Source organism: Macrobrachium nipponense, chromosome 36, assembly GCF_015104395.2.
Source record: "Macrobrachium nipponense isolate FS-2020 chromosome 36, ASM1510439v2, whole genome shotgun sequence".
Lineage (NCBI taxonomy): Eukaryota > Metazoa > Arthropoda > Malacostraca > Decapoda > Palaemonidae > Macrobrachium > Macrobrachium nipponense.
The window spans coordinates 62,930,534-62,951,631 of NC_087220.1; the positions used below are offsets into that span (position 1 = coordinate 62,930,534).

Here is a 21,098-nt window from a genome sequence, read left to right on the forward strand (position 1 = left end):
CAAAATCCCTTAAATAAGATTGGTGGCTATGAAAAAACTATTGGTATAAAAGAAACATTCTTTGAGTGTTACAGTCTTATTTATTATCATGTATTAATGCTTTCCTCATAGCTTTCAGGTTATAATGACCAGATTTTGGATGCTGTATTTGTTGGCACAGGAGAGACTCATCTTGTCGTTGCCACCAACAGTCCACAGATACGTATATATAATGTGAATGACTTTAGTGTTCATCTCACTCAAGGACATACTGGAAATGTATATTCACTTAGCTGCCATCCTACAAAGCATGAAATCTTTGCCTCCAGGTGTGTATATTTAAAATTTTTCCTACATCAAAATCCCTTTTTTAGGAAACAAATGTTTATACTAATGTGAAAGAATAAGATAATAAAAGCAAACTATGAAGAGCATTTATATCTTGCACTGAAATAAAATTGTCTTTTTCTAGATACCATCTGTATCTGACTTTAAATAGTTTAGTAATTTTAGAAAACTTTATAGTAGATGAATAAATGACATAACAATAGGATAATTTCTAGCGCCTAGCTGGATCCGGTAAAAAAGTAGATGAAAGCAAGGAATCTTGTGGTATCTGGCAACGCATGCGTAGATCGGGTGAAGAGTGGTCAAACGCCAACCATCTACGCCAGTCTTTCCCAACTCAGGATGACTTAACAAAAAGAGGGGTAGCTAGAGGCAGGCAGTATAACGTTAAGACCTCAGGTTTGTAGCTATGAAAAATACAAATTGTCTTAGAAAATTTGTCATTTGTTCATATGCGAACAAACCCTCGGTCTTAACAATAGGATAGACTCATACTTGGAGGGAGGTATAAGACATCCTAGACCGGCTGGGGGCCTACCCGCCAGTCCAGCTCTCAAAAGAAATAGTTCTTAGAGAGGGACTGAAGCCCATTGAGAAGCTAGATACACTAAAATCTAACCACTCAGAACCTGAGAGACATACAATGATATATGGGATAACCATTGTATAGGGGACCAAAGAAAAACTGTGACTGTCCAAAAAACAAACCAGGGCACTAGGATTTGTAGTACTCCCAACTCCTCCTTGTCCAGGAGTGGAGCCTGTCCTACTAAATAGTGGGTAAGATATTGAATACTGCACGACCACACTACCAGTATGACTACCTCACTCACCTGTATCAGACCAGTCCAGCAAATGACGTGTCAATTCCTTAAACCGCCCGAAGGAAGAAGGAAAGGTACAAGAGAAAGAAGGAGGCCAGCCAACTCACTCATTCCCTCATCCACACAATCATCTTAGGTAAGATACAAAGGTGCCCTGTTATGGGCAACTATGAGTTACACAACCTGTTGGGCAGCCACCACAGGACCCGGGGAAAATTTGTCCATAGATCTGTGGGCAACATCCTTAAGATAGAAAGAAGTGAACGTGGATTGGCGTAACCAAGTACCAGTGCTCAGTACTCTATGTACAGCCAAGTTCTTTTTGAAAGCCAGAGAGGGACCAATACCCCTAACATCATGTGCTCTAGCCTGCACAGACTTGGCGATGGAATCATCAAGAGTCAAGTATGTCTGTCTGATGACTTCCCGTGTCCAAAAAGAGATAGTATTCTTAGACACCTCTTTCTTCGTACAGTATTCTTAGACACCTCTTTCTTCGTACAGCCTGTACTGACAAAATGTCTGCGGCAGCCTGGTCTTTGGTGCCGAGTCCTTTTAAGATAGTAACGCAGGGCCCAGACAGGGCACAACAAAAGTTCTTGAGCATCACCACCCACAAAGTCAGTCAGTGAGGGAATGGAGAACTAAGCAAACCTGTCATCATGCACCAAGGGATTTTGGGTTTTGGCCACGAACTCCGGAACAAATTTGAAGGACACTGACTTCCAACCCCTGGTGTGCTTCACCTCATAACTCAGACCATGGAGCTCTCCTACCCTTTTGGAAGATGCCAAAGCCTAAAGGAAAACTGTCTTAAGCGTCAGGTTCCTATCAGATGAGTGGCGCAAGGGCTCATATGGGCTCTTAGTCCAGCTCTTAAGCACCAAGGAAACATCCCACATTGGGGGCTTGAGCTCTCTAGGAGAACTCGACGGCTCAAATCCCTTAACTAGCAGGGAAAATTCCCAGGAAGAGAAGACGTCGATACCCTTCAGGCGTAACACCCAACTCAGGGCCGCCCTGTAGCCTCTAATGGCAGAAATGGACAAACGTTTCTTGTCTCTGAGGAAGGTTAAAAAGTCTGCTATTTGCTGAATAGAGGTTGCGAGTGGAGAAAAACCCCGTTTATGACACCAATCACAGTAGATCACCCATTTGCCTTGGTAAACTGCGTAGGTCGACTTTCTAAGACTACTGGACATATGCCCAGCTGTTCTCTGAGAAAAGCCTCTCTCTCGGAGGAGATAGCTGATAGCCTCCAACTGTGAAGAGACAGGGATTCTACTGACTGGTGGAACCTTTCTGTATGGGGCTAACACAGGAGATGCTGCCAAGGCGGAATCTCCCTCGGAATCTCCGACAACAATGATAGCAGATCTGGAAACCATTCCGCCTGAGGCCCACAGAGGGGCCACCAGAGTCATTCTGAGACCCTGTGAACCCAACAGCCTGTTCGGATCAAACAAAACGGAGGGAAGGCATACACCTCCAGGTTGTCCCAGGGATGTTGGAATGCGTCTTCTGCCAATGCCAAGGGATCTGGGACTACTAAACAGAACACTTCCAGCTTCCTGTTGTAATGTGTCGTGAAAAGGTCCAGCATATGTGTCCCCCAAATCTGGAAATGCCTGTCCGCCACCACTTAATGAAAGGACCACTCTGTGCCTAAGATCTGATCCCGGCGACTGAGTTTGTTTGCGACCACGTTCCGTTTCCCTGGGATATACCTGGCTGAAAGCTCTACCGAATTGCTGATTGCCCACTGGTGAAGCTCGACGTTCAAGGTATGAAGCTGCTGAGAAACTAGGCCTCCCTGTTTGTTCACGTAGGCTACCACCGTGGTGTTGTCCGATATGAGAACGACAGAGTGACCCTCTACCATCCCCCGAAACTCCTTCAGACCCAGGAAAGCTGTCTTCAACTCCAAGACATTGATATGCTGCTGCTTGTCCTCTAAACCCCAAACGCTTGAAGCGATGAGGCCGCCTAAGTGCACGCCCCAACCTGCGAGAGAGGTGTCCGAGAACAGAAGGAAGTCCGGAGGGAGAGAGGGCAGAGGGACGCCCTTCAATAGATTCTGGTCGTCCAGCCACCAACAAAGGTCTTCTCTCACTTTCAAAGACAGTGGGACCATAAACAGGGGAGAGTCCCCCGCTGGAGACCAGAATTCCATTGCAGAGACCGAAGATGAAGACGCCCATGAGGGACCAGCTTCTCCAGGGAAGATAGCACTCCCAGAAGAACCTGCCACTGATGAGCTGACTGATGCGACTTTGAGAGGAAGTTGCGCGCCACAGCCCGCAACTTCTCCAATCTCAGATCCGACGGGGAAAACTCTCGCCACTGTCGTATCGATGACCATGCCCAGGTAGAGAATCCTTTGAGTGGGTACAAGGTTCGACTTTTCCTGGTTGACTAATATGCCCAGGTCCAGGCAGAACCGAAGAAGACGATCCCTCTCTTGCAGCAGCTTTTCCCTGGAAACTGCCAAGACCAACCAATCGTCGAGGTACCTCAGCAAACGGATCCCCTGAGCATGGGCTCAATTTGACATGAGAGAGAAGACCCTTGTGAACACTTGAGGGGCTGTGGTCAACCCGAAGCACAAGACTTTGAACTCGAAGATCTTGCCCGCCAGAGAAAAGCGAAGGAACTTCCTGGATGTGGGATGGACAGGGATTTGGAAATATGCGTCCTTCAAGTCTATTGACAGCATAAAGTCGCCTTCCCTCACGGCTGCCAACACCGAGCGCGGGGTCTCCATCTTGAACCATGTCTTTCTGATGAAGCGATTCAAGGTGGATAAGTCGATCAAACGTAGGCCTCCTTCCTCCCGAGCCTTGGGCCACCACCAAGAAGATGTGACTGTAAAACCCCGGGAACGGACGCATTACTTCCGCTATCGCATCCTTGTCCAGCATTTTCTGCACCTCCTCCTGAAGAGCCAAGAACTTCAGAGAATCTGGGGGATACATCTTCCTGAGCTGCAGCTTGTCCGACAGGAGGGGGAGGAGAGGAGGAGGGGGGGGTGAGATGGCGAATGGCAACAGGTATCCCACCCGAAGGACATCCCACCCCCCACTTTCTTTGCCCCGTAACACTGCCACTTGGCCCAATGGCCAGCCAGGCACCCCCCCACCCGTGGCGCAGGAGAGGGAGAGGCGCCCAACCTACGGACGGCCCCCTTGACCTTTGCTCCCAGGACCTCTTCTTGGTTTAAAGGAACGAGAGCAAAAGGGGCGTTGATCCTGAGACTTGGGCTGTGACGAATGGGAAGGCCCTGCCAAACTCGAGGTCCTCGATGTCCTACCAGGGGACGATCTCCTCGATTGCTGCTGGACCGGGGGAGGAGGGGGGCCAAACGTCTCCGAGGGCGGGGTCCATGGAACAAAAATTGCGATTCTAACAAGTCACCGTTCCTCAAGGCCAGCAAAGACTCGATGTCGAGTGACCTCTCCATCCTAGACAAAGCCGCGTCCCTCCTAACCAGACGAAGATTAGCCCATAAATTGGCACTGAGGTGAACCAAATAAGAAAACGCCTTGCCCCCGGATTGCAAAAGACTGGCAAGCGAGGCGGCACTCACCAACCCATCAGGGGACCTGTCAGAAGCTATCTTGGCAATCACCACAGACCAGAGGTCCAGCCAACATGGAGGCCGCCATAGATTCCAAGGCTAAGGCGTCTTGCGGAGATAAGGACGGAGCCACTGACCTCACCTGTTCCAAAGTCAAACCCGGCTTCAGGCGAATGACGTCTGAGTAAAGGTGGCGTGACAACAAAAATGCAGAGATCGTAGCATAGTACTTCCTCTTGTGAGAGGTGGGGTAGGAGTTTGGTAGAGCCTCTAGAGCGAAGTGAACCGTCCCGGTCAGAAACAGAGGCGTTAACCTTCTGCTGCAAGACCGACTGAACATGCCCTGACAACGGCAGCTGGAGAGATGATTTGGGGTCCTGAGCAGCTCCCACCAAGGCTTCCAAGCAAGAAGGAGTGTAGGACGACCAATCCTGACTCCTACTTTCCAAATTGTTGAATCCACAAATGAGATCAACAACATCCGAAAAGGAAGACAGAAACTCCTGTGTTCCCCCTTCTTCCTGCTCTGGCACCGGCGACTGACGACGAGAAGGATGTGTAGCCTCCTCTAACGCGTTTTCTTCACCAAAATTCACAGAAGGGTTAGTAGGTAAACAGTCTGAAATCTCTACTAGCCTATCTGGGCTGGGTCCAAGCGTCAGCCTCCGAGACGGACCCACTGAAACATTAGGCACATCACTTACCTCAACAGGTGACTCCAGACGGCCATGAACAGACACGGGCATGGCGGCCGTACGTACGTGAGATGGGGGAAACTCGAGCACTCGAGATTGACGGAGAATCCCTTATAGTGGAAGACTTGGAAGCAAGCAAACACTCCGGCTGCACCACCTCCGTGCTCACTACCTTCGACCTCTTGACAGGCGCCTTCAGGTCTTTACGGCGACGAATAGGCCTGGGAGAAGAAGGAGCATTACCATCACGTGCACGGACGAGGGAGGTTGCCACACGCTTGCGATGTGCAAGGACGTGGTGGGGGGGGGGGGGTGGTTCACGTACGACGTTCGGCGGTGAAGCAATCCCTGCAGAACACACATCACTAACACTGCCCGAAACCACAGCACTCTCGGGAACACGTCCGTGCTGTTCCTCCCTCAGCGGTGAAGGAAGGGCAAGGTCCTTAGCCTTCCAATGCCTAACACGCCCACGAGGCGTAGAGGGGGAAGAGGGAGAGGGGGACAGCACCAGCTTCTTATGCGCACTCTTCTCGGAAGGCGGAGACGAAGCAATACGTTTCCTACCAGTCCTCCCAACCAATAAGGCAGCCAACTTCACATCTAAAACAGAGTCCAGCCTCTGAAGCACCGCTTGGCATATGAGCGCGGACTGATGTGCCAGAGGAGGCTCCGAAGAGAAGGAAGGGAGATGTTTCGAACTGGACGGCAGAGATGATGTCACGGCTAAGAGAGGCGGCTCCTCGGAGGCGACTGGAAGATACGTCATTGATGAGAGTGACGTCACAAGCGGTGGTGACGTCACGACCTTCCCTCTGAGCGAGGGGGAAAGAGACGCCACTGGCAGAGGAATACACAAAGATGGGCCCCGTGACAACAACAACTGGGTTGACACCGCAGCATCACTCCGAGACAAAGATGTCTGACTGCTCGCTCCCGTGGAGACGAGGCCTGGAGGGTGGTGTGGGGGGGGCATGCGAGCCTCCTCAAAATGTGCTAGCAACCTCCTCCTCCTCCCCCCCCTCCCCCCCCCAAGACGGGGTACCCCCTAGCCCAAGCGTCTTCCAAATCGCCGCCATTTTGGACGCCCCCGACTGGAAGAGAAGAGAACGATGAAAAACCTCACCCTTCTCGGGAACTAAAAAGAACTCCCAAAGAAGGGGGGGGCCTACATTACAAATAATACCCTGGCAACCTCCCGATACTTCCATCGACAAATCAATGGAAGAAAAGGAAGGAGAAGTAGGGGCAACGCTACTATAAGGATTGACTACTGCGGAAGGCGAAACTTCGGGAATAGGAGTACGTAAAGCCCTTCCAAGAAGGAAGAGTGGAGACTCTCCTACGTTCCCTCTCACCATAAAACTTCCTCCACTGCTCCAAAGGCCATGCCCGGCATTCCATACAAGGATTCGTAACTGTACAAAAATCGGAACAACACCTACTGCAAGTGATGTGAGGGTCTGTCGCTGACGAAGCCAAGAAACGAGAACACGGAAATCCAGGAATTCCGGGACACCAACACTGACGTCGAGAAGGAGCAGAAGCCATAATATTAGGTAAAAACAAACACAAACACACTAAAGGAACAAAACGGGCAAAAACCTGGAAAAAGGCCAAGAGAGGAAAGAACCCAACTCTCATCCCAAGGCGGTAAAGAAAGACTGGCGTAGATGTTCGGCGTTGACCACTCTTCACCCGATCTACGCATGCTATGCCAGATACCACAAGATTCCTTGCTTTCATCTACTTTTTTTACCAGATCCAGCTAGGCGCTAGAAATTATCCTATGTTAAGACCGAGGGTTTGTTCGCGTATGAACAAAACAATCTTGTGGGAGTAAGGAACAATTAAAGATGATTCTACATGAATACTGTATTTTACAGCCTAGAGATTTGCACAAGTAGAGCATGTTTTATTTGCTTAACTCTGTTGATAATTGTACTTATTTGTATCCCGTGGCTGTTTATAATTCTACTTATTTGTATCCCGTGGACAGTGCCCATGATAGTAACATTTGCGTGTGGGAGTTAAAGGCAGATGGCTCAGCAGTATGCATTGCAATTGCAAAAGGACACACACAAAGTGTTGGGTGTGTTGCATTTTCTCAAGGTAAGTAATAATGTTCTAGTGGCCTTTTTGTTATTGTAAGTTTCCATAATTGATGATTTTGTCACAAGAATGGATTGAGTAACAATTTATTACTTATTTTTGCATTGATTTTTATTGTTTCCTTAACAATTACTGACTAACCATCTGCAGGCTTTATGGTTACCGGAAGCAGTGATATGTGTATGAAAAGATGGGATGTCGACAAAATACTCGAAAAGAAGGCTAGCGGTGAAGCAGTTCAACTTCAATCTGCCTACACGGTGAAGGCACACGATAAAGACATCAATTCTCTCTGCGTATCAGTCAATCATAAACTTGTTGCATCTGGATCCCAAGATAAGACTGTAAAGGTGAGTTCTGAGGCAGATACTTCTATTAAAATACACATTTGATAGGTGTTTATCTGAAATGAGGAACACCTCTTTTCTTAATATAACTTCAAGATATGTTTTGATGTTGCAGATTTGGGACAGCAGCAACCTTTCACTATTAGGTGTATTGAACGGACATCGTAGAGGTGTTTGGTGCGTACAGTTTTCCCCAGTAGAAGAGGTTGCTGCCACTGCCTCTGCTGATGGCACCATCAAGATCTGGGCCTTAAGTGATTTCAGTAATGCTGTGGTAAGAATACTTTGATGTGCTCTAAATATATGTCCCACTAAGTTAAATATCATATGCAAATACAAGTGTCCCAAAGGTCATGGAATAATTTTAGTTATGCTGATTAATTGTATAAATAACTCTTAATTAGCTAGATTATAATTACATGTAATAGCAGACAGATATTTGGGATGTCATTCCTTTCAGATTTCATCAACTGCTTACATTTTGATTATGTGCTTTTACTGGTACAGTAATCAATTCTACTTGTATAACATAGGGAAAAAATTAAAAACAATTAAACTCAAATAGGCCTATGTCATTTTTGTGTATTTAAGTAAAAATTAAAAACAATTAGGTTCTAAAACTCAAATAGGCCTATGTCATTTTTGTGTATTTCAGTAACCAAGAAAACGTGAATCAGTAAAGATCTAGTTTTTTTTAATTTGCTGAATATATTATATTTTTTTTCTCTGGACTGACTTCACTTCACATCTGTATTCTAGACTTTAGAGGGCCATGGTGTCAGTGTGATGAGGCTGACTTGGGTGTCACATGGCCAGCAGTTATTATCCATAGGGTCAGAAGGCTTGCTGAAAATGTGGACAGTCAAAACTCGACAGTGTGTGTTTACTGGTGATGAACACGAAGATAGGGCTTGGGCATTAGCCGTGTCACGCGACGAGACAAAGATTGTTACAGGTGGAGAGGATGCATCTCTGATAATCTGGAAAGATGTAACTCAAGACGAAAAGGATCAAGAATTAGCCGAGGCAGCAAGGTACACAGATAACTTTATATTGTATTGCTAAACTACTGTTTCGTAATTTATAAATGCCTCTGAATATAATTGATTTGGAATATCACTAATCTGATTTGAAATATCACAACTTATTTTTGTGAATCTTTTTCTCTTAATAGGTTGGCATCCGAAGAGCAGACATTATCTAATCTCATTCAAGATAAAAAATGGGGTAAGGCTTTAGCTATTGCCATTCGGTTAAATCAACCATTCCGAGGCTTGAAGATAGTTAAGGAACTACTAGACGAGGATCCAAGAGGATTAATGGGAGTAATGAAAAAATTTCGTCATGATCAACTGGTGACGTTACTTGAATTTGCATCACAGTGGAATACCAGAACTAAGAATTCCAGGGAAGCACAGGTAAGTACATGAATTGCAGAGTATTGAAATAGGTTCAGTGGATTACTTACTGTAGCCAAAAAGGTATATTAATGTTCTTCATACTAACATCTTAACTAGTTAAGTTATGTTAAAACATATCTGACAGGTTATAAATTCCTACATTACTAAAACTATTCCTTTCAATTTCCAGAGCATTTTAAGTGTGGTTCTTAGCAGTCGAACTCCAGAGGAATTAGAGGATATGAAAGAATGGCAGCATTTGCTTGAAGGCCTTTTACCATATACTGAACGCCATTTACGGCGTTTGGCAGCCCTACATCAGTCTTCTTTCATTCTGCAATATATGTCCTCTTGCCTGACTCTAGGAAACACTGAAGCGTGAGTATTTACTCATCATTATTTCAGTTTAAGTAGTCCTGTGAATCATATCTCATGACTTAAGCATTGATGATTTTAAAGTGATTGATGGTATAAAAGCACAAACTATTGCTGTACTCTTGCTGTATATCCATTGAGGTAGATGAACAACCTGAGTTTTTTCAACAAGCCAATTCCCATAGGACAGTTGCATCATGTTTGACCAGTTGTTTGTGATATCAGGATAACATACTTTGTGTATTATCAACAAGGAAGGTGAAATTTCATTCCATCCCGCAGCTATGATGAATGGCTGTTAATTATCCATACCTAACAATCAGACTTCCAAATTAATTTAAACCATTACATGAAAAATATCATTACCTTGATATTACTTGAGCAATAAATCAAAAGCAGCAGCATCTTCAAATCATTGTGTCAACTAATGGATATCAGAGGAGTTTTCTTCTTAGTCCACCAAAGTCTATTCTTCCCATACAGTTGTAAACACTGAGCAGAGCCATAGGTTAGCATGGATTGCACACTATAATCTCACTCCTTGAAGTGTTAAGATAACTCTTCTTTGTACTTAAAGGCATCCTAAATTTTAGAGGGATTTGCCTGCCAAAGATACTCAAGACTTTCTGATGCTTCTCCATGAGAATCCATGTATTTAGGTCATGCTTTAGCACATTGCAATCACGTCACTAGGCAACAGTGACTGTGCCTCTCAAATACCTTGGCAACATTTTATTTGTCTTTGTGCCTCCCAAATACCTTGGCAACATTCTATTTGTTTATCTCCTTCAACCTCACCTTGAGCAACAACTTAATAGCTGATTTTCAGCACAAGTGACAAGTTTAATGCTTCAACTTTTTCTTGTTAAAATTATTCTGAATTATCTTATTCTTCTTATCAGAAGGGTGTTGTTCCAAAGTGTTCAATGCTAATATGATATCTCCATGTTTGGGTTATGGCTGATAGCTGTCATCATCCACGGCTGAAGAGTAAACAGACAAGATAGATCTTATGGAGATTCTTGAAATATCCCATTTATTGCCTGATCTTGAAATATCCCACTTATTGCCCATCAATCTACTAAATGACAATTTGAAAGTGATATCAACCTCTATCCTGAATTTGTATTACAGACTTTTCCAGGTGTGAACTCGTGTGTGCAGTTTTCTTTTTCTAAGCAATAAATATACTTTTGCACCCCCCAAATCCAAATCTGTAGAGTTGTACACACTCAAAAATCTGGTGGCAGAGTTTCACAATTTTTTGTTAAAAACAGTTACTGATATCGTTAGAACATCGTGTTAGGTTATTGTGTAAAACTATTTTACATGTAGCAAAATTGATGTGAACCAAACAAAGTGATGAAAAATGTCATATCACAACCACTGATATACATTACCAAATAGATAGGATACACCTATCACTAGTAGTATCGCATAAACATAGTCCTTACATTAACAATTCAATATCAAGTTGAAGGTAGTTGAAATATTTCATTTGTTAAAATTTACAGAAAACATTGGAAACTCACAAAATGCTATCAAAATGAAGTTTTTATTGTAAAACTAATATTGTAATACCTACCTGAACACCTGAAGAAGCCCTGGTCACTTACCAGCCCGAACCATCATTTATTAAAAATTTACCAAATCTTTGGTTAAAATAAACGATCAGTGTTGCCAATCTCCTGGCAAACACCCTCGTTACCTAGTTACCAGCCCACTGCTGGTAGCCCTGCCTCACGGGCCGGTCACACCTCCCCTCTCACGTCAATCATAACTCAATAACTCTGTATGAGAGGGGAGGAGGGTGGGAATCGTTCAGGTAGGTATTACAATATTAGTTTTACAATAAAAACTTCATATTGCAATACACCCCCTGAAACACTGAACAAGCCCGATTAACAACATAATTTGGAGGTGGGGAATCAAATCTACCCGGCCCTCCACTGTACCAGTTGTCAGTCAATATAATTGAGTATGCGTGTCAGTCTCAAGTTCATTTGTCACTCGTCTAAACTAATCTCCCATGTGTGGCCTTCTAGGCCTCCCATATGTGGAGGGAAAACTCCCTGCACTCTACCCTAAGGTCAAAACTCATTGAGTGCGGGAGGGATACAAACCTGTTTCCTCTCAGCTGGCTATGTGCCTCACCTGAGTAGTAGGAAAAACTGAAGACCTCCCATGTGGCTCTCGCCTCTCATGTATGGAGGAATCTGAAGACCTCCCATGTGGCTCTCGGCCTCTCCATGTATGGAGGGAATCTGAAGACCCCTCCCATGTTGGCTCTCGGCCTCTCATGTATGGAGGGAAACTGAAGACCTCCCATGTGGCCTTAGGCCTCTCATGTACGGAGTGATGTCCTTTCTTGTAGTGTTGTACCTGCCTGGTTGGCACTTGGAAGAATACCCTCAGATAGACCCAGACATGTTCTTTCCTATCTGTCCTAATACTTAAAATCCTCTCGTGATATATCATATCATGAATACCTTATACATATTCCTAATATTTGCTCCCTACTCTAATACTAACTCAGACAGCAAGATTGTTGGGTTTAAAAATAGAATTTAGGCCAATGGCCAAGTATTGGGACCTATGAGGTCAGTCAGCGCTGAAGGGAAATTGACAAAGTTTGAAAAGGTGTGACAGGAAGAAAAACCTCTGTTACACAATGAGTCCAGTGTTAGGAGAGCGTGGAAAATAGGATGAGAGAATAATGAAATCAGAAAAGTAAGAAGAGAGAGAGAGAGAGAGAGAGAGAGATAAATACAATCGTCTAGGATAGAGAGAGAATATAAAATCAGGGAAGTGAGAGAGAGAGAGAGAGAGAGGAAATTACAATCGTCTAACATCTCCGTAAATTGCACCCTCTTCTAAGTTAAAAGGGTATTATCTTAACGATAATATACTCGTATAACTCCGTACAGCTATGAACAACCGAACGAGAACTTGTTGCTAATGCGATCGACTCCTATAACAACATCCGTTATTGTATTCATCCGCGTGCGACGGTAATTACTGTATTCATGTTATAAATGCAGCTGAAGCTAATAAGGCAAAATTACGTGCATCAGCAACCTGGACAGAAGTCCCGAGCTTTTGTATGAATTCAAACGCAGTCGTGGTAAAAAAACTAATAGCATGAAAGAGCTCATTACTGTTGTTTTCACACAGACAAAGGATTAATAAAGTATATAAAGTGTAAGGTTCGTAATACCTATCAAAAAGAGTGAAAAACGAACGGAATCCTTAATTTAACGCCATCTAACCCGAGGGGAAAAACTAGCTTCCAATGAGACGTATCAGTCCAAATTTTTGGTCTTAATTACATCGCAAGACCGAACAGTATGACTTCGTTCCATAAGTTAAGTATCCAGATATTCATTAATATGCTAACTAGGGACAAAAACATTAGCCGAGACCAAGTGATATGGTTGAATCTGGAGCCAAGGAAAAAAAACAGACTAGCCGGCATCTTGTCTGTCTAAGCCACACCTCCTTACAATAGTGCTGTTTGACGACAAGCTAGTGTAATTGTAATTTAATTGAAAAAGTAATAAATAATATTTAAAGGTAATTAAATTAACTTTAATAGGCCTAATATTTAATTTCAGTGTCATTGTAACTTGATAATACGACTGATAATAATTTGTAACTGTAATTGACATAAGCGCAATGTAATTAACTGACGGCAATAGTCTGTTAAACGTATGAAGACGTCATACATACGAATTCCTTATATCTGACATCTGATTATATGCCCAAGATAGATACCTTCATTGACTATGTTAAATGTCAACATAGTTGAATACACGTCTCCTTCAAGATGTTTGTACAAACTTGGCATAAGTGAGTGTGTTGTTACGTTAGTCATTTTAGGCAATCAGGAGAGAATGATATGGATACGGCGACGCAAACCCGTATTCGTCATCTGCCGAGTCCAGCGTGAATGACTGCCGAGTTAGTGTTTTATACTACGCTAATATGATGATACATATAATACAATTATAATGCTTTAGTCGGACAGAATCCGATCTTCATTCTGTTCGATTACATTCATATTAATTATCCTCAGATCGGATTCTCGTTCGTTTTCAATTACACCTATTACTGAATTATCCGAAGTCAGAATGCCTTGAGCCTACAGCGTTAGCCAATATAAAAAATAACTACCGATATGTTGTACAGCGAATACTTTAGGCTAGGCTAGCTACTGAATATGCATACGATATATCATCGTGAACACTAGGCTAACCGTAGTTAATTTTATTCGATTTCTCTCCATACTGAATATCGTAAGTCAATATGCATTGAACGAGAATTAGTTGATATTAACAATTATCGTATCGTATAAGTAGAGGAAAGTAACCTTAAAGACGAAGGAGCATATCTGAAAGACCAACCATGGCCTAAAAGCTTCTGATGCAAGGAACTCGAAACAGGAAAAAGCCTAAAGATGCTCTAAGGACACTGTGCCTCTATAAAACTAAACTACTTTAATAGAAAACCGACCCGAAGAAGCCTGCACTTCTCTTCCTAAACTAAACACTATGTAGCCTATTATCCCTACTCGTCTATATCTGACCTAAGTTTTTATCATCCTGAGAAATTACACATCGAGGGAAGGGGAATCTGCTGCCAACACTGCCTGCTCCGCGCCAGGGGGGACGGCGGATCCTGCCCTGTGGGCTTACAGATCCCCATAACCCCCAGCACCGGTTAGGGCTGGTTCTGGAACAGGCAGGGGAGCTGGAAAAGAACGATTAGTAATTTCAGTATCCCTATTGCTCGATCTATCCTCACTTAATCTTGACATAAAATCGGTAACAGAGATGTCATACTCGATGTCAGCCTACTCTCAAGTCTCTTAGAGAGCACTGTCTCTAAGTCTTTATCTTGGTCTACGTTAGTCTCTTCCTGCCTACACTTCTTAATACAAGACCTTTCTATGTTGAGATACCCTAACATCTGGGTTCAAAGACCACTCCTGACATTCCAAACATCTGGTCTTTACATTATATTGAACAGGCCTACAATTTACGCATAAGGAATGACTATCGTGTCATAGGGTACTCATCCTTTTCTTGCATTGTTGGCAAAGACGATACGTTGTTGAACTTCCGCTCGTCGTTTTCTGTGATGTCGTGGCCGAGAATGCAGTAATCGTCGTCGTAGCTTGTGTTGTTTCTTCCTTTGCAGAATCAATGTCTGATGACAAGGTATTAAGAGCAATCCAACCGTAATCCAAAGGGATGCGTAATTCGTCACCAAAATCAATCAAATCAAAGGTGCAAATGAAGGCCGGGCAAGACCAAAAAGGAGTTCGCTGTGGATACATCTGTACTCCACCGCGAACGATAAGTGATTGACGTGAGAGGGTAGGTGTGACCGGCTTGTGAGGCAGGGCTACCAGCGGTGGGCTGGTAACTAGGTAACGAGGGTGTTTGCCAGGAGATTGGCAACACTGATCGTTTATTTTAACCAAAGATTTGGTAAATTTTTAATAAATGATGGTTCGGGCTGGTAAGTGACTAGGGCTTGTTCAGGGGGTGTATTGCAATTTTAAAAATAAAAAGAAAAAAAATGATGACCTAACAGTGAGAACCATGTGACCTCACTCTATTGCTTTTGATGTTGTTATGTGCACAGGAATCTAATGTCAATGTGTCATTTATTGGTCTAAGAAACATACCTCGCGGAGCGAGAGACAATTATTGTACTGCATTCGATGCAAGTTCCTGTTGGAGAGATATCATGAAAGCTTAATATACCGGAGAGAATCATACATTGATGAATCAAATTGTTTAGAGAACGGGAAAGTTTAGAACATGGGCCTAGAGGTGGAACTCCTCGAAGCACCACAATAGAGCAAGACAACACAGTAGTGTAAATGTTGCTGAACAACATTCATTTGAGAATTTTGAATTCTAGCGCCTCAGTGGCGTGGTTGGTATGGTATTAGCGTTCCACCTCGGTGGTCGCGGGTTCGATTCTCGGCCATTCCATTGAGGAGTGAGGGATGTGTATTTCTAGTTATAGAAGTTCACTCTCGACGTGGTTCGGAAGTCACGTAAAGCCGTTGCTGAATAACCACTGGTTCCATGTAACGTAAAAGCACCATACAAACAAAACAATATTGCTGAACCAGGAAATATCGTGAACCAGGAAATCATGACTACCTCTTCGCTTATGACTGCAGTCTGATGAATACTTTAGATGGAGAGAAAGATTTGTAAAAATACACTTGAAATCTTTGATAGGTGTCTAATGAATAAGCAAACTTATCACTGATGGATGAGAGATTCGGTTAGGCTTACACTCTTTTGCTTTCGATCGGTGGCCAGTGAATACCACGGATAGGGAGGGAAACAGTTTCAATTATGCATGCATTTTTTTCTTCAAAACCTAAATAATACATCTTATAGGGAGATGCTTTATTAACATTAGCGTAATCCCTCCATCACTCCTGTTCACCACCACCGCTCTCTTCCACATCTCTGGCGACTCGATCCGACTTCTTGCTACGAACTCCATCATGAGAGCATTGCTAATGATAACAGTTATTTTAAAGTTCCCCGCACCGACAACGGAAGCCTTAAAATGCATGATTATAAAATATTTTTTGTTCAAAATTACTTTATCTCTCATTCCCCAAAATATTTGCATACACTCGTGTTACACCCTGTATGATTAAAGCAGTAGGTTTTTCTTAAAATAAAAAATGAAATAGACTTAAACGAGAACGTCATCTTTCATATTTCTTATCCTTTCAGCTACTTATAATATGCTTATGGTAGTAGGTCTAGCCGTACATGTGAAACTAATTTTAATTAATTTCTATTTAGAAGAAATGAATAGCTACAGAAAGATCAACCCAAGAAAGCTTTAATGAAAGTAAGCCTTTCTTAATGTATTCGTCAGTTTTGACTCCCACAGCTTTCCGTGTCCAGATGAAATAGGATGATATACAAGGAATTCGATACAAATAAAAGACGGAATTATATTAGTTTGATTTTTTTTTTTAATGATTGCTTTTTGACGTTGAATAGCTAGGTCTGAGAAAATTATGTTAACACATTTCCAGCGATGGGACCCACCAGTGGGTCACACTGTTCTCTCATTTGCTGCAATGTGACCCACTGGTGGGTCCCAGTAGAACAAAATTATTTTTTTAATATCAAAAAAACTTAAACTTTTAATTGCAATTATTATTTTAGTAGATCATTATTGCTATCAAAGGGTTGAATTATACAAAAAAAATAAAAAACAAAGTTTTGTTGAAATAATTCCAAAGAAAATTTGTCTGACATTCAGTATATTAGAAAATTAATTTTCCATTCCATTTGCTAATGAAAAATCATATCACTAGTTAGGTTTGAGGATTGACAAACATGATAGAAACATAGGTATGGAGTGCCATCACATGAGTCACAATATGTGGAAACCTTTCTTGACTTGATTTTGGCCACTTTGGATCCTTCATTTGCTGCTAACATTTCGTAGCAGCCTCTGCATCGTTTCCTTGTTTTTCTTTTCTGACCTTCTGCTTCTTTGAGACAATGTGAAGATTTTCCTGAAATATTCATACTTGATTTTCCTGGTTTGTTTTTTTCCTTCATGATACCACTAGTATAGTATAAGACAATAGATTCCTTGAATGCACGTAATGACATTTTCTTGACAGCAAAGTACTTATTGTAAAGTACCCAAGCATTCACTGTAGAAGTACCAGCAATAAATTCTAATGCTACTTTTCTGTACCATTTTCTTGACTTCTTCAGAGGTGAATAATATGATGACATTTGATCTGATAAATAAACTCCTTTCTTGCACTTATTATAGTCTAACACACTTTGAGGTGTCTTGATAGGTAAACCAGTCCTTGTGACTGGTTCCATCATCATAGAGAGACTCTTCCCTTGATGGACTGCTTCCTGTTTCTGAATGAATATATTCATCATCAGAAGTGTCTTCTTCAGAAGACAGTTCTTCTTCAGAATTGGAGCTTTCATTTCTATCACATTTTTTTTACTTCCATAAAAGTTGGAAGCCAACATTGTAACACCTGCTATGATGATATGCTGTGTAAAGTTTTGATACTAAGGTAAAACAATATATAAAATTACTGATTGATTTATAGAAATTTAGAAAAGATTCAGAACTATGGGTCATATTAGGTCATTCACTGCCTAAGAAAAAAAAAAAAGACAGAAAAGGAAACCCTTACCAAACCCTCAAATATATAAATTACATATAAATAAAAAAAAGAAAAGAAAAGGAAACCCTAACCAAACCCTCAAATACGTAAATTATATATAAATATTTATTACATGATAGCAGGTCTCATAGATACAGAGTGGTTAGCTACAATTAAAAAAAAAATTCAAGTGGGACCCACCGGTGGGTCCCATCGCACTGCAGTAATAAAATTTTCATTCAGATGCGATGGGACCCACTGGTGGGTCACGGCTTTTCTTACCTCAACAAAGTCTATCTTGTGAGAGACAAGCATGAACAATCTCTCCCCTTGTTGTCTCCTTTGGTACTGACGATGGAGCAGTTTTACTACTGTCGCAGTACCAGCATTCCAGCCATCATGGCTGTCGCAGGAAACGTGTTAAGCAATTATAAAAGGGATAAGAAAAATGGAGAACATGGCCAATAAAACAAGAATAATGGGGATAATAAAATAAAGCAGATTGATATATATTGCCATTTTAAATATTCATTCACATGTATCCGAGAGAGTGTACTGCTGAAAATAGACCTAGGCTAATCATGTGTGAAAATCAGAAGTCTAATTAAGGCCCATTAAATGTGTCATGCAAATTATTTTATTGATCAAAGGACAAAATTAGTTTAATTAAACATCGTTATTAAAGAATGTTAATGCCTTAATGTATTATTTATCGGCTGTAGGAGACAAAATGACAACACCCCAGTGCAGTACGATACGTTGGGTCAAGAATCGAGCAGCAGCAAAGCCAACTTCAAAAGGCTTATGCTGTTACGAAACTAGAGTTGAGAATAAAATTAGAATTCATAGACCCATCGGTATATACAGTGTTCCCCCGTATTCGCTGGAGATGTGTACCAGACACCCACGCGAATAGCTCAAACCCGCGAATAGTTAGAACTCCCCTCTTAAAATACCTATATCTGCCTATCTTGAAAGTTCAAATACCAAATGTCTACTTAAAGTATTATCCTACATCAAACATACCATTGAATTGGTATTATTAATATCATTTTAAAGTCATCTTAAACATTTTACCATTAGAAATATATAAACAGCCAATAGCAGAGAGAGAGAGAATAACTCCTTACGATTTCAATAGATTGAAATGAACGTCTGTAGGCAACACTTTTTTTCCCCTCCCATAAATACATATATTTCTCCAGAGAAGAGAGAAAGAGAGGACTGTGCAAAATAATTTTGTTTGTCTGTCTATCAATTCTTTTGCTGAGAGCGAGAGAGAGAAAAGAAGGAAGAAATGGAAACACCAAATGTATACCTTATGTAACATCCTGCATCAAATTTACCTTAAATTATTATCATATTACTGTATTAATCTTAGAGATTGTATTAATATAATTTCAAAGTAATGCTAAACATTAGTACCCTTAAAGGTATATATTACTTACATACGTACTTATAACACTTGCAGCCAAGAGAGACAGAGTTACCACTATGATATGACAAGTATCTTGTGGAGAGAGAGAGAGAGAGAGAGAGAGAGAGAGAGAGAGAGAGAGAGAGAGAGAGAGAGAGAGAGAGAGAGAGAGTTGTCCTTACAGTATTTAAGAGAGTGAAATGGAATGATTATTGTATTTAAAATACATACATACGAATTTTGTAATTACAGTTACAGTATTATTATTGGAAAATATTAATGATAAATTTATTACATACATGTCCATGAAATTGATCTCATTTCAGTGAGAGAGAGAGAGATTACATAAAAACCATTAAATTCGTTGACCATTGTATTGCACTGTTACTTTCCCAGCTCAGAGCGTCACTGGAGTTATGAGAAGGTAGGGAAATTGATACAGAAAAAGACGAAGGGAAGAATTTTCATTTCAAATTAATTATTGTATTATTACTACTTCTATTATTATTATTATTTGAAAATATAATAAACACACGCATCTACCATCAAAATTCTCTCATCTCAGTAAGAAAGAGGAGTTATCCTTTCAAGTGAAATGGAAAGGTCATTTTCATCTCTTTAAAATACTACCATTATGAATTTTGTAATTACAGTTTTATTATTATTATTATTAAATAACTGAAATTATCAATAAACATTTTACATACTAGTACCATAAAAATTCTTTCATCTCGGCGAGAGAGAGAGAGAGAGTGAGTTTATCTCTCTGTTCTCTCAAAAAATACTTATAACGCTTCCAGCGAAAGAGAGGGAGGGAGTTACCACTATGACACATTATTATTTTGTGTGGCAAAAGAGAGAGAGAGAGTTAACCTTAATTAAAAGTGACAGGGATAGATTAGTATTGTATTTCTTTAAAATACTATCACATAATATGAATTTTGTAATTAAAGTTATTATTATTATTATTACTACTACTATTATTATTAAAAACATAGTACAAGTACTATAAGAAATCTCGAGTCTCGGTAAATGAGAGAGAGAGAGAGAGAGAAATTTCATGAGCACTTGGTGGCAACAACACAACAGCTCCTCCCCCTCCTGTCACATAACTTGATATATCTGACAGTTTTAGTACCTGGAGTTAGAGAAAGAAGACTGGGATTTCCTTCATTCTTCCATAATTTTTTGAATTTATAAACTAAAATCTTACTAATTCACTATGGTATTTTCTTTAATGAATGAATTGATATTATTGCTGTATAAATTAATATTAATATTTGAAAATAGTAAATCATTTATTTATCATACAAAAAAATATACATCTTTGTAGTAGAGAGAGAGAGAATTATTATTTTTATTATGTGATATCATTTAAACTTACTAATACAGTATTAATCAAAATTAATATTTGAAAATTAGTAAATCATTTTTGTATCATAAAAATGTATTTAGTCATGAAAATAAACATCAAAATACACTAATTAGTGATTATTTTAGTCAGAAAATCCCGCGAATGGGCAAATCCCCCGCAAATAAATGGGTAGATATGGTCCAGAGAGAAATCCGCGAATCCGGAAAACGCCAAATACGGGGCCCACTGTATTTTCCTTACTTTGCAAAATAATTATCTTTAATACGTTGAATAAGTCTACTCAATTCTAATGTAATTTATTTCAAGTATAGCACCTTAGACAGGAAATGTTATTTATTGTAAAGTAAATAATCTGGCACCTGCATATGGCAATATTTCCATAACGAACAATGAATTAAGAAACCACCAATTCTTCGTTGGCTGACAGTACTTCTGCATGAATCACAGATAAT

The 21,098-nt window shown here is 41.1% G+C and overlaps 1 protein-coding gene across 1 annotated transcript in view; it reads left to right on the forward strand.

Moving 5' to 3' along the window:
* LOC135203776 (transducin beta-like protein 3) overlaps positions 1-21,098 on the forward strand; it is a 112,484-nt gene that overhangs the window by 89,926 nt on the left and 1,460 nt on the right. Inside the window, exons 8-14 of the mRNA XM_064233744.1 lie at positions 112-308; positions 7,423-7,535; positions 7,686-7,885; positions 7,998-8,156; positions 8,642-8,916; positions 9,057-9,300; positions 9,473-9,660. Of these exons, the coding sequence (XP_064089814.1) occupies positions 112-308; positions 7,423-7,535; positions 7,686-7,885; positions 7,998-8,156; positions 8,642-8,916; positions 9,057-9,300; positions 9,473-9,660 (1,376 nt within the window). The remainder of the gene's footprint in view (positions 1-111; positions 309-7,422; positions 7,536-7,685; positions 7,886-7,997; positions 8,157-8,641; positions 8,917-9,056; positions 9,301-9,472; positions 9,661-21,098) is intronic.